General features: G+C 40.2%; 1 protein-coding gene across 1 annotated transcript; it reads right to left on the reverse strand.

Annotated features, from left to right (window-relative positions):
• Positions 1-202: 202 nt before the first annotated feature.
• Tm4sf1 (transmembrane 4 L six family member 1) lies at positions 203-9,523 on the reverse strand. Its single transcript, XM_031373887.1, has 5 exons — positions 9,045-9,523; positions 7,561-7,650; positions 7,328-7,473; positions 3,902-4,082; positions 203-1,961 (listed from the first exon to the last, which is right to left on the reverse strand). Exons 1-5 carry the CDS (start codon positions 9,219-9,221, stop codon positions 1,947-1,949), a joined length of 609 nt encoding a protein of 202 aa, XP_031229747.1. The 5' UTR covers positions 9,222-9,523; the 3' UTR covers positions 203-1,946.
• Positions 9,524-14,855: the final 5,332 nt, after the last annotated feature.

Below are 14,855 nucleotides of genomic sequence, written 5' to 3' on the forward strand. Positions count from 1 at the left end.
TCTCTAGCCCCACGTCTAATTTTCTTGGTAAAATATTCCAATGCATTGATTTACTTTTTATGTCTATGTATTTTATTTTATGTGCTTGTTAGAAAAAGTCTACAGGTTTCACTATTTTACCAGATGGATCATAGCACAAAGATGTTAGAACTTCGGGTCAGGCAGCACAGCAGGTGCCTTGCCTAAAGAAAGAGTGCACTTGTCGAATAGCAAGCAAAACTCTTTATTATCTCTCTTGTCTGTTACCCAGAACAGTGAACAACCAAAGCCAAGCCCTCTCTATAAAATCCCAATCATTATTTTCTGATTGTGTTTGCTTAACCGTTGGTCCTTTAATGGTTTTAGGAGATAGTAGGAACTTTAGAAGTGGGACCTAGTTGGAGGAAGTGGGTTGTTGGAGGACATGCATCTGAAGGTTACATCTGGTCCCCTTGCTCTGCCTGCTTCCTATCTCCCATGAAGTGATCTGTGTCCTCCTCCACACATTCCTACCCCCATGATGTTCCCCACAGGCCTATGATCTGTGCAGCCTGTGAACCCAGACTGAAAGCTCTGAACCGGTGAGCAAATACATAGGTCTATCCCCCTCTAAGTAATCCTGCCAAGCAGTGAATTAAGGGATCACTTACATTAATAAATAAATAAATGACAAGGTGTAATTTGTGCACTAAAAGAGAAAAACATGCTACCTTACCCAGGACTTTGATTACTGGAGCACCCAGCAGAAAGAAAGATATCTAGCTGATTTGATAGCCTCGAGGGATAGCATAGCCATAGTTATCTGTTGGTAGAAAATGCAGAAGAGGGGATGAGGCAAGGAAAGCAGGAGAGAGGAGCCAGGCGGAAAGCAAGGCCTTGGCATAGATGCCAACCTATAGACCACAGACCACAAACAGGAATGGAAAGACGGAACCTGTGGACAATGCCATTGACTTGTCCTACTGGGCGTATTCACTGTGTGTAACCTTTCAAATCAAATTCTATGAAGTTAGAAACCAAATCTCCAGACCCAAAAGCCTGCACTCTGAAAAAGTCTTTTGTCTTCCAGAAAAGGTAATAGATCTTCCTAAGCGTTAGAAAGAAGTCCTCTCGACATGACTCCGATAGATTGCCTGATGAGGGAGGGTGTCACTGCAGACATAAAGCTAACACCACAGTTGAATGGTAGTGAATAGTTAACTTATACAAGTTCGGGGAGCTTTCCCTCGTGAGCTTACCCTAGGGAGCTGACCCTGCCCTACCTCTCCCTTTTTTCCCACCATGGCGATCAACTGCTTTTTTTTCCATTTCTCATTTTCCTTCTTGTCTAACTATCCTGACCGTCCTCTTTACAGAAACAGTCTTTGTCTTTGAAAGGTGAAAAGCTTTCTACATGCTAGAGAACTTCAGCCTCGAGTAGTGTCCACCGCCACTGTCAGTTTTCCGTAGTTCCTCTCCCATACTTGGGTTAGACCTTTCTCAATGTGATTTCCCATTTCAGGCAAATGCTTTTCTTTCACTTCAGAGGGTTTCTTAGAGACTCATTCACATACAAATGGGAAACAGCATATAAACAGGTAAATATATCTTTTCAGGGTTTTTTTTTTCTCCTTCTTGGTCTTAAAAAGGAAACCAGAGATCTTTTATTAAAAAAAAAAATGCACATATGCACAATAGTTAGCTATGATTTTTATCTCAAACATTGAAGAGTTTATCTCAACTATGCTGAGAACAGTCATTAAGTCTGTAAAGTCCCTTCTGAGAGAGTGCAGTTTGCTGCCTCGTTCTTCAAAACAAAGTTTGTTTTATGAATGTAAATACTGACATCATAGCATTATGTCAGCACATTTCCTTATAAAAGCAGAAAGGGTGGGGTATGACACAAGGTGCCAAGTCTCACGACACAGGTAAAATACACAAATTACAGTGAAATACAGGAAGCACGCAGTTCTGTCTTGTGTTCTTTTTTAGCAGTTATATTGCTGTAAAGAAAACAAAATTTGCATTAGCATATTACCAGCATCAACACACTATGCACAGTCTTATTCAAAGCAAACATAACATAGAATTTTTTTTTTAATCAAAACTAGGCTAGCCACACCATTAGGGATCAGACAAAGCTCACAAAATGTTTCCTAAACAAACCAGACCCCCTTTACTTCCCCAGGAAAATTTATAGAAGTGTCCATGGAAACTTCAGGATACTGACACAGAATTGGCTTGTGGTGTGTTTGTGTTGGGTCTCTACTTTGGGGGAGTAATTTAAAATAATGCTGTGGGAATTTCCCACTGGTGTGGGGTTACTGACCCTAGTTAACCTTTCAGATCAAATGCTACCAAGTTAGGACTAGGGAGTACTAAATCCCCTGTCCTGGAAGAGCACCTTTTGTCTTACAAACAAAGGTGACAGATCTTTCCAAATGTTAAGCAGAAGCACTTTCTATGGTGACTCTGACGACAGCCCACTTGCTTGCCTCCAGTTCAGGGACTTATCTCTCCTCAGGAAACACAGAACCAATTTTGTCCACCAACTCCTTATGCCTGTGCCCCAAAAGCCCCAGCACCAAAGTCCAGCAGCAGCTGAGTTTACTCTCTGCTTCCTCTGAGTTTCAAGGGACAGCATAGGTTTACATTTAGGAGTCCAATTCAAAGGTCTTGTTCTGTTCTCCTTCCCCTCAACTGCCTTAAAAAAAAAATGTCATACTAAAGTTTTCCCACTAGGCTGTTTTCCTGGAAATTTGGCAGGATCCCAAAGAAATTCTTAATCTTGTGGATTTGGCTGATAGATAAAGCTAGAAATAAATTCTAACTTCCTCTCAAAGTGAATAAAAATTTCCCATATATTTATAGCAAAGGGTTTCCCAGTAGCACTGACTTTTAGTTTCTACTAAGTTTTATTTGTTTTGTTTGGTTGGTTGGTTGGTTTTTCTTTTTCTTTTCTTTTCTTTTCTTTTTTTTTTTTTTTTTTTTTTTTTTTTTTTTTTTTTTTTTTTTTTTTTTGGATTTGGGCGGGTTGTTTTGTTTTAGTTTTCATTTGCCTTATTTTCAAGGAAAGTTAAAAGACATTGAATTAGGAGATAAAAAGGAATGAAATGGAAAATATAAGCGAATTAAGTTTACTTCATCTTGTTTTAAATAATAAGACATAAAACAGCAACTTCCCAAACTGGGCTGGATTTTAACTTCCCATCTGTTCAATAATATATGATTTAGGGAGACACAGAAAAAGTAATTTCAATAGAACAGAAAAAAATAACTTTTTCTGTTACAAACACATGGATATTTCATTCCTAAGTCCTAGCCACAGGAAATGAGAGCTTCCTGGTTTTCTTTCACATAGGGTTTCTTTCACGAGGACATTCAAAGGCTAATAATTGTATTCCATGCTTACTGCATAAGGGTAAGGCATTTTTGTTATTCCTTATTAGGAAAGAATTACAGGGAATCAAACGGGACAGGAAGTACAGCACCAAAGTTACAAGGAAAGGCTTGGGCATAAGATAACTGAAGAATCGAAGTCTCTTATCATGTTCAATGCTTGAATGGGGCATGTGAATGGGGAGTGAATTTAGTGCTATATCTTATGGAATCAGTGTTGGGTACTATTCATGTGTACTTAGCAACATGGAGGCAAGCATCTTGACACTCTTATCCATGACCAGAGCTGGGTGGGTGAAACATACAGGGTACTTGACTTGAAAGAGGTATTGTGTTTCTGTGTCCACAGACCGATCTACAAACTAAGATGACTCAGTCTGTGAGACTCAGTACTGAAGCTGAAATTGAGTGTAAGAAATGCCTCCCCATACAGTGAGAATAGGTTCCGGTTGGTTGCCTGTGCCTGGTTTTGCCTTTAAGGAGAAGAATGGAGCCCTATTGCCACTACAGGACTAGACCTCAACACAGTCACACCAGTTCTCACCTGTTGTCGAGAGCAGCAATAGCTACATATGCCTCCAAGCATTCCATTTATTACTTGAATGAGACACAAGATGAATTCAATTGCAGCGAAAGCCAAGAGGATAGAAAATAGAGTCACATGCCACTCCACAATATGCTTGGGCTCATAGCACTTGGACCACATAGAGGAATTCAGAAGGTACCTATGGATAGAAGAGGAAATTCAGGCACATGACTACAGTTTAAGATTATCTCATAACTTACTTTTATTATTTGGAGGTTTTTATTCAGAAACACGGAAATGAATTAACACAATAGATGCTAGATACACCATTCTAACAAATGGAGGTTTTAGCCCAAAGATTATCCCAATGGTAAACATAAAATTAAAACACAATTTTTGACACTAGTCTAGGATTCTGTGGTTAAAAAACTCTCACGTGAGAGATTTTTATACTCTCTAAAGGACATATGACTTCTTGTGAGAAAGAAAAGCAAAGGTATATTTGCATCATGTTTAAAACCATGTTATGTATCATATGGCTGTGAGCTAAAAGTAAATGGGAAAATTGAAAACAATTCAGGTTGGGGTAGTAAACTTATAAATCATATTTGTATTTTGTTACCCAGGTTTATCATTGCTTAATTGTTGTCTATGAACAAGATATTGAGTAAATTATTTATTTGGAAAATATATTTTACATTACATTTTAAACCTTAGGATATTAATTATCATTTCATTAAGGTATCAAATAATTCCCTTTTTTGAAAAGTATCCAAATTCTGCCAAGTTAAAACTCAAGAGGTTTTTATTTTCAAGTGAAATTTGTTGACATAAATTTTTAAAATTTTTAAGCAAAAAATTAATTCCCAATAGAAAGTAGAGGGGTTTGAGTTCAGCCTTTTTACTTTCATAATGTCATGCTCTGTAGCAATGAAGAACACATTTTATTCAGTTATTAGACTAAGATTACTGATCTGCTGTGTGAGTGCAAAACTGAGCTAGAGCTGAGCCATATGGAGCATTCTGTCCTGCAAGAACATGGACTCCAGCAGAACATGGACTGCGAACATCGATGATCAGGGAAACAAAGCGAAAGGCTCCCAACGAAAAACCCCTTCCCTAGAAAAGGCCTGTTGATACCTGAGGGGGAGCGGGCCTTCACTGATACCTACTCTACAAGGCTCAGTTCCATGCAGACAGGAGAAGGCCTATTTTTCTTATACCCAGACACCAGCACAGTATCTGGAACATGATGTGTGTTTAAAAATCACAGTATGATAAATAGCAACCTGAGCTTTCTTTGTTAAAAAATAACCAGGCCATGCTAATATGCTATATGTGACTTTGTATGTACACAAAATGAGAAATTTCTTCGTGTGTGTGTGTGTGTGTGTGTGTGTGTGTGTGTGCATAGATAGATAGATAGATAGATAGATAGATAGATAGATAGATAGATAGATAGATAGATAGATAGATGTGCATACCTTGGATCTCTTCCCTAGAATGTCAGTCCTTGCTACCCCACAAAGAAGTATTTGGATTCCCAGTGAAGTTGGATTCAATCATGTGGGAACATCAAGGAGTGACTTAACCTCACAAAGAGGCCTCATACAATTTCTTCTCACTTCTTCCTGTCCCAGGTTGAAACCAAACATCTAACATTGGAACAGTACATTGAGCCAGTAAGAGATTCAACTTGTTGACTTAAAACAAAACTTACCACCACCACTCCACCCCTAAAAACAAAACAAAACAAAACAAAAATATGACATTCTGGCCCCATGTTTCTGCTTGTCAGTAAAACAAAGGCTGTTATTCAGGTCACACAGAGTCAAAATTTTCTTTGGCTCTATTTAACTACTGAAAATTTAATCGGTGGCATGGAACTGCTAGTTAACTCTATTTATTGAGATCCCTAAACAGATTTAAATAAAGAATGATCTAGAAGAAGAAAGGCTTTCTTTTGAGAAGCTTAAATGAGTAGTGAAAAAGATGTACAAATAGCTCTTAAAATCTATTTAGTAATAGACATAACCTTGCATGTACCTGGGATCATTTTCTATGAGCGCATTATGTTCTGAGCAAAGATAATGACAATTGGAGACATTAAGACTTCAACTCCAGTAAGTACTAGTTTTTCTTCAGAGGCAATTCTTTCATGTTCACCCTAAGCTAACACTGGCACTGCTCACAATGTGTCAGCCATCACATGAGCATTTCACACGCATCATCTCATTAATGCTCATGACAACTTCCATTCTCTAGATGAAGTCACTGAGAGACAGGAAAATTAGTTCACGTCTTCCTGTTCTTAGAGAGTGAGTGAGGAGCTGAGATTAGACCTAAGTCTAATTCAAGTATTTTATCTCATAAAGGAAATATTAATATCCATCTCTCTCTCCACATCCTTGTTAAAATATTTATGAAGAATAATATTACTGATAATATAAAGGACAATCTAGTCATTTTTTTATTTTTGTTTTCATTTCTGTGTCTTAAAAAAAAAATGATCCTTTCAAAATTCAAACTGAAAAAGCTGACTCATGTCTGGGGAGGTAGTCAGTTGTTAAGCGTGTGTGCTGCTCCAGCACAGGACACTAATTCAGTTCCTGGCACCCACAGCAGGCAACCCACGACCACCCAGAACTCCAGTCCCAGGATATCTGACACCTCATTCTGAGCTCCGTGGGAACCTGCACTCACATATGCACACACGAACACACAAAATACCTTTTCTTTTTAAGAAGGCAAGTCAGGAAAGGACAATCTATACGCATTCATCACCACATATGCCAGTTTCCACCAGCTTTTCTGATTCTGCTCTTTTGTCATAACTGACTGAAAACAGAAAATCCCAACATCAGACAATGGGCCTCTCTTAATTACACTGAAGCTGAGTAGTGGATATGACCTTTGCTCTGTCTCCTGGTAACTTAAATCAAGGGGGAGGGGGTGTTATACATTCTTTAGAATATGCAGGTATAGGGTGGGACCATAATTTGTTCTAGATTTTGAATACATAAAAATACTATAATACTGTCCTATGAACTAGTAAAATGTGCTGCATTTGACCTGAGTGTCATAGGGGTTTACAGCACACATTATCTGAGTATAAACTCTATGAGGCAGACAGCCTGGATTCAAAGATTCACGTGTACTTTCTAGCAATAAGACCTTGGACAAATCGCTTCATCCTTGCCTGCCTCTTTTTCTCATTGGTAAAAGAAAAGTAATTATGGGAGCATCTCCATGGGGTTGTTGTAAGTAAAAAAATCAGGGAATATATCCAATAGTAGTTAGAATGTCCCCATTGATGACTGCCCATCTATCCTTACACACTCCATGATTTAGAGTAAGGAAATACTGGATGGGTGGGTAGACAGATAACTTAGATTTAAGTGTGGTGGTTAAGAATGTGTTTCTAGGTAAAGAACGATTACATACTGTCCCTCAGTGTTGGCAAAGGTGTAGTTCCATACTCCATTGGCATCGCTACACTTTGGTCCTTCTGCCAAACCCAACGATGCCACAATGACACAGTAGCTAGATCCCACGATTCCAATCAGAGCAGCCAGTACAGAAGAAAGCATCTATGGAAAGGAAAAAGCAAGAGGTGAGCCACTATCCTGTGTCAGGACTGAAGCACGTTCATCAGGATGCTGCACCAGGAGACTTACCGAGCATCTCTTGCCGTAGTTTTCGTAGCCACAGCACCCACAGCAGTCCTCTTCCTCCATCCCAATGAACACAAACGCTGGCAGGAGCATCTGCTCAGAAGGCAAGGAGAATCAAGTCATTGCCTTTCCTGATTTCCTATGGGTGGGGTCAGGCATTTCTGTAAAATATATCTATGCCTGCTGATTAGGTCAACCAAATATCATGAATGATATAAAGGCCTGAGAACAGACAAAAGTATTACATTTGCTTGTTTCCACGTATAGTGGGTAAGTACACAGAATGTGAATTAGTAACCTATAAATGTTTCCACAAATTTTAACATATTTTATATGAAAGCCTTTAGCACTGTTAAATGTAAAATCTGTCGTTAAATACGATGCCCTCACCAGTCAAACATAGAAGATCAAATCTTGAGTAGAATGGCGGAAACATTTGGAGTACATAGAAAAGATTAAAAAAAAAAAACTTTTATAAAAAAATAGATGATCCGTTTCTTTGAAGATACAGAGGCGCCATTTCAACTTAGCAATGATGCTCTTCAAAGTGAATGAGCTACTTGAAGTTGAAGGCCAAAAGCAGCAGCAAAGCAGAGGGAAAATATCTGTTAAACTGTGACTAGGCTCACTTATATCATTATATTTGCACTGATTATGGGAACAGGAACAATAGTGATGCCCAAGTTCAAAGCACATTTGCCATGCCATGCCACAAGGAGTCCACTAGGTTTAAATGTCTTAATTTTAGTTGGCGAAGAAAATAGTATTCTCTTGTGACAGTAACAATTCCATAAAATTTCTCTCTGCAGTTCTTAAGTCTAGCATTTTAAGAGGACAAAGTCTAATGTGCCTACATTCCATTTGTGTTGACATCGAAACTAATTACTTCACCTCCCATTGTGTCAAGCAAATTCCTCTCAACTTCAATCAAAAACAATCTGTACAGGGGAGGGAGAATAAACCAGCACATTCCGTCATTAGACTGAGACGCTAACCTGCTTCTAACTCCGACCTCAGGAGATCGCTTAGAGTTATTAGAAAATACCAGTTCACTCCCTAAATGGTTTCCCATGTCATAGATGCCTGAAAGTAAGCAACAGAGAGTAATTTAGACCCCAAACTGTTGTCTCGGAGCCAGCCAACTCTCTTCAGCTCCAAATGAGTACTGTCCGTTGCTCCAGCACTCAGAAACTCGATAGTCTCTCAAGTCTCCCTGAGAAGTGACCATTTTTCAAGCTGTAAAGTAAAAGCTTCCGAGAAAAAAGACTTCTCTCTAAGGTAAAAGATTTTACTAAAGCAGCATCTAAGAAGGTCAGCAAAAGTTTAACACAGCTTTGGAATATTCTGCTTTCAAAGAGAGAGGGCAGCAACAAGGACAGAATCCAGTTTTTACAGATGGGCATTATAGAAAACTTCGCATGGGAAGAATGCGTTCAGCCTTTGGAGAGGAGAGGAAGTTTTAGTGATAATAGTTCTGAGTGACTTACCAGCAGGCCTCCACCTATAATGCCTGCAAAGTACCACACGAAATGGCTGAGGTGGTCCTCGGTAGCATACTTCGTTTCCCCATTAGGAAAGTAGAGCAAAGCATTAGCCACGATGCAGAAGACAGCAGCCCACACCAGAGAGTATCCGATGTATCTTGCACACTTTACATAGCACATAGTGGCACCAGCAGTCCTGCGCGCTTTCCTCTGTTCCTGTTCCCTCTCTTCAGCTCAGCGGTGCCACAGATCAGATGATAGTGTGCCCCTTTGTGGAGAAAGCCGATGCTCGCAGCCCATTCCTGCTACCACTTACTTAAATAGTGCCAGTTCTTAGTGCCAGTAAATGAGGTTCTACGTTTTCATTGGTCCAGACTTCAGTCTCCGGTTGGGGTGGAGGGAAGTGAAGAAGTGCCCCGCCCTTCAAATGAAATCCTTGGGACAACGAAACCAATAGTAGGATGTGAGAAACATCCTCAGTCACCTGCAAGAGAGAAAATGACTAATCCACTATGCTGCTTGCTCACAGGATAAAGATGAAGGGGAAGTCTGGCCCAGTCTTCCAGTAACTGCTTAGAGACAAACGCTTCGAGCCTTGGAAAGAGTTGTGATCTTTCTCTTGCAGCCTTTTGGACCGTTTCCAATTTGAGGCTGTGTTCACTTCTACATTGACACCAATTTAATATGCGACCTGGGGGCAAGTTTCCTAAGCTGTGAGCTCATTTCCGTGTCTGTTCAAGGCAACGTGCCCAAGCTGTCACCCACAGATTTAAGGAGGCTGCTGGGAAAATTACAGAGTGGCTTCCTTTCCTCTGCCCGCGGCTAGCCAGGCAGGGCAGATCTCATAGCTGGTTTCCCTGGGTCAGCACTGCTGAGGGCATCTGCCTCGAAGCGAGATGGTATCCAGCAACACAACAGCTCAAACATTCCTGACTAATGCTGTGTAGCAAAGCAGTGCCAGAAAAGGAGGAGGCCCACAGAAGCATGGCTTAGGATGGAAGATGGAAGAAGAGGAGGGACTCCTTTGCCCTTTCATGGTAGGTCAGATAAGGAAGCTGAGAAAGGCTGATGAACCCAGAGACTCCAGCTTAGATCAGAAGTATCTCAGAGCTATAGAAAAGGATACAATCTAGCCAATAAACATCTCGGAGACTAACAACAAATGATGAGGTCACAATGCCAACTGGACTGAAGAAACAAATTAACGTAAATGCAGAAAAACCAGAAACCATCTGGGTGTGTGCAGAGTTAGTCCCCATAAAAGTCTCACTCTGTCACCAGTACACTTCTAACAACAGGGTGTGTGGTCTCTGTGCTGGATTGTGAGTCCTGTGTAGATAGCATCCCATAGCTGATAAGGCCGAAAGGGCAATATAAGCAAATGACTGAATTATTTTAAAAAAAATAGTAAAGCACTTAGAAACTGATTTTCCTAAAAGGCATTCACTCCTTGCTTTGCCTACAAGGTTAGTGGAAGCAAACTGGAGCCTGCCATTTTTACCTTTATCCTGCGTTCTTCTCCCTTACTTTGGATCACCTGCTTATCTGCACATGCTGAGAGGTAGATCACTCATGATGTGTCTCTCTAGAAACTGCTGGTCCCCAGCCTGTCCCATTCTCCTTCAAGGAGACAAGCACAAGACGAAAGATCAGGCATCTTACTATCATTCTTCTAGGCCTCCAAAAGGCATCTCATGGTCTCTGGTCTTTGGTCATCTTAGATTGCAAAATACAGCAGAGCCTGATAGAACAGACCACCCTCCAGATGAGGGAAGCTTTTCACAATAGGAGGCTATACCCTGGAGCTCTAGTAATAATCTCCAAGGAACCAGCTTGTTCTCTCAAGTGATAAGGACCCTTCTAAACACTTGCAGAAACATCACTCTTACCCCCTGTTCCAGTTCTTTCTCTAAATATAAATCTCACCCCGGTACACTGAAGACGAGCACGGGGTCACTGGACAATGTTATTTGGTCCTGTTCAGAGTATATTGATTAAATTTCACTTCTCTGTGATAAACTATTACCATGATTTATCTTTCTAAGTGGCAAACTGAGCCAGGTGGTCTTCTTCCCTTAAACTCCAGTTACACTTAGTTGGAATGTTTTCATTATAATCTGCTATTCTACTGATCTATCCCATCAATAGCCAAAATGGGCGAAAGTGTCCATTTGAGGACTTTGCCTGCTTGCCCCTAGTTCTTAAATCCTCTGCTGTCTTCTCTCTCCCATGCCTGTGGTCAGCAGTGCAAAGAGGAGAGTGTGTGGGGCTTGGATATTTCAGCAAATATGAAGTAAGACACAGCCGTTCTTTTCCTTTCAGCTTTGTGGATTGAGGCAAGTCATTTACCTTCCAAGAGTGTCCTCTAGTCTGCACAACTTCATTAGAAGAGGGCCTGAACCAATGGTCTAGAATTGTCAAGTCTATGAGTATGTTATGGCAGTGATTCTCTCCAAAAAGAAAACAAAAAACAAATAAAAAACGAAAAAAGAAAAGAGCAATGTCCTTGTATATAGTCAATCACTTTTTCATTATTTCTAGAGATTCATTAGCTCTAATTGAAGCCAATTGGTAGACCATTTTCCATGTCTACTCATTTAATCGCACATGAAGACTCACCCTCAACAACATAATGAATGGAAAGTTTTAGGCAGGGCATAACAAACGCCCTACATGAATTTTTTTGTTCTCTCAAGTTTAGGAACCAAAACCTCAGATAAAGTAGCACTTATGTCTGATGCTCCCTGTGGGGATCTTCTTTAGCGATCTTTAGCTATGGCCGTAAGCCATGGAACATAAGCTGCTCAGCCAGGGCCTGTTGCAAAGATTTGGTGTAAGGTATTTTCAGATGAACTGACAACCTTGTCCTCTCAGAATGACAGAGTGAACGGCACAGGGTAGCCAACAACCTGTGATTCTCTGCCTCAGCCTTTTGACAGCAGAGGTCTCAGGCATATACCACCATGCCTGGCCTTTGTAATAAGTCTTTTCTCCTTACTCACCCTCCTGTCTCTTTCGGTGTCCTATGCTACCAACCTGCAGTTGATCACCTAACCTAAGTTTAAGTCTCTGGTTTAAAACTTAAAAGTATGTTTTTTGGGGGAAATTTCTTAGGCATATGGCCATGTTACTAACCAGACCTTAGCTGGGAGAAAATGGAGGCCTTCCTTTTGGCCACAAAAATGTTTGATATACACAATTGCCACCTCCACAGAGCCTTTCTGGTCTCAGTTCACAACCCTTGGTGCTGGTCCTACCTCTATTCCCTCTGTTTCTGCTCTGAGAGTCATCTTCTCTTGGAACATCATGGTTTAGGCTTCTGCTCACATGCGAGTTGAACTTCCCTGATGTGAAAATCTGAAATCCAGACAGAATGCTCCAAAGTCCAAAATCTTTTCAGCCCTGATGTGACAGCACATGTGGAAAAATTCCATATTTGATCCCATATAGTGGAGTGCCATCAAAACACTGGCGTAGGGCCTGGGAATGGGCTTTTGGGTGCTTGCCCAGCATGTAGAAGGTTATAACATAGTCACTAGGTTGATCCCTACGACAAAAATAAAATAAAATAAAGCCACCAAACTAAAGATGTACTGAAAATACTATTTTAAAAAAAGCTATTAAAATTAGCTTCAGCCCATGAGTATTGTGTTAGGTGTACACACAAAATATTAAGTAAATTTCATGTTCAAGCTTGAATATATATATGAATATGAAAACATATATATTACATATTCCACATATATGGGATACAGTATTCCATATACACACGGAATACATATATGTATACAAATATGTAAGTATATATATCCCATATATATGAAACATATATATTACATATTTTAAATATGAAATCTGGAAGCATAGGTGTTGAATAAAGGAATGCAAACCCATGTAATTTGCCCAGAGGCCTCTCTAAAGACCTGTCCATTGATACTCAGTCCCACCCCCCCAATATTCTCCATCTCATCACACATAGTGCAGAACTATCATTCCCTGAAATTATCCTGTGTAGTTGCCCATCTCACTACTTTCTCCCAGACTGCAGGCACTACTGCATTGTCCCCCATTGTTGCCATGCTTGACATAACACCTGGTATAGCACAAATGCTTAGTAAATATTCTTAAGTACATGCATAAAACAATGGAACCAATGTTCTTTTAAAAGTGTGTTTGTAATTTTTATTTCAAGCAGGTGGGTGTTCTGCCTGCATATATGTTTGTGCACTGTGTGTGTGCATGCCTAGTGCCTGAGGAGGACAGAGGACAGTGCCAGACTGCCTGGAGCTGGAGTTACAGGTGGGTGTTAGGAGCCATTTGGGTTCTTAGAATCAAACCAGCTCCTCTGGAAGGGCATCCAGCACTTTTAACTGCTGAGCCATCTCCCCAGCTTTCACACTGTTTTAAACTTCTTCTTTTTTTTTTTTTTTTTTTTTTTTTTTTTGGTTTTTCAAGACAGGGTTTCTCTGTATAGCCCTGGCTGTCCTGGAACTCACTCTGTAGACCAGGCTGGCCTCGAACTCAGAAATCTACCTGCCTCTACCTCCCAAGTGCTGGGATTAAAGGCGTGCGCCACCACCGCCTGGCTGTTTTAAACTTCTTAATAGCATGAAAAAATCTAGTAGTCTGTCTGCTTTCAGTACCTTCTGTGAACTCAAGATCCCATTTGAAAAGCCTTCTTTACCTACTCAGGTAATTTTTTCATGGTCCTGATACCACCTGGCTACTTAGTCTGTTTCAAGTTATCTGTTCCTTGATTTCTGTTATCTATTCATTCCTGATATTTATTGTGTTCACATTATGTCTTTCTATACAACGGCTAGAAACACGGTGGTAATGAAAACAAGGGTTGTTTCTGGTTTTAGTCTTTTACTAATATAGAGCATTCATTCATGAGAAAGACATGTTTTTAATAAGTGAACTACAGAGCATCTAAGATTATTGCGAATGAGAAAGGAGGGTCAGGTGAAGGACACAATGGAGAGGACCTCTCTGAGACAGGTGATAAACTTTATCTCATGGATCGTGATGTGAAGCAGTGAGTCAATGTATGAAGTTTGACACATGTGGCGTTTAGCAACAGCACAATTCACATTATTTACTATTTACTCACTAATTTCAGCCACCCATTCTTCCAGGCAAGAGGCTTTAACTTCATTTATAATACGTTTTGTTTGTTTTTCTAGGGCTCCATCAATCTGATATCATTGCTTCTCTTTATTGTTATTGTTCCTGATTAATTTTTAAATACTAGCATCCCAACAGCCCTGGCTCACATCCAGCTCCTGCACACCTCTAAAATCATTGAGCAGATGCCTCCAGGAGGAATGCTTTTTTACTATAGTGTAGACCTGTAGATTCTTGAGCACTGTTCTCAAGCTCTTAAACCTATAATTTAGTATGTGCCCCTTCTAGAATGTTCTATTTCTCCTTCCCTGGTCTGCCCTACCTGTGTTCCCTGGGCTGAACTCATAACTTCTGCAAGAGTGCCTTCAAGTATATTGTATCACCTCACTTCTTCCATGCCTGCTCATGATTTTGTTTTAAACACAGCATGCCAGACTGTGGCCCACACCATATGTATGAATATGTACCCTCTTCAGCCCAAACTGAGTCTGAGGTACCAGATATCTGGAACCTTCAGCTCACCCCACAAGAGCAGAACACTTAACACAATGGCAGGCATTTCAGTGACTCTTAATAAACATTTGCCAAATGAATAAATATTTGTTCACATAAGTAGATTGAAGCTGAAAATGTTTGGTTCTAAAGTTGTTTGCCTGTAAGAAAAGTCAACATAGCTGGAAAAGTTAG

This window comes from Mastomys coucha, unplaced genomic scaffold (assembly GCF_008632895.1).
Source record: "Mastomys coucha isolate ucsf_1 unplaced genomic scaffold, UCSF_Mcou_1 pScaffold16, whole genome shotgun sequence".
Classification (NCBI taxonomy): domain Eukaryota; kingdom Metazoa; phylum Chordata; class Mammalia; order Rodentia; family Muridae; genus Mastomys; species Mastomys coucha.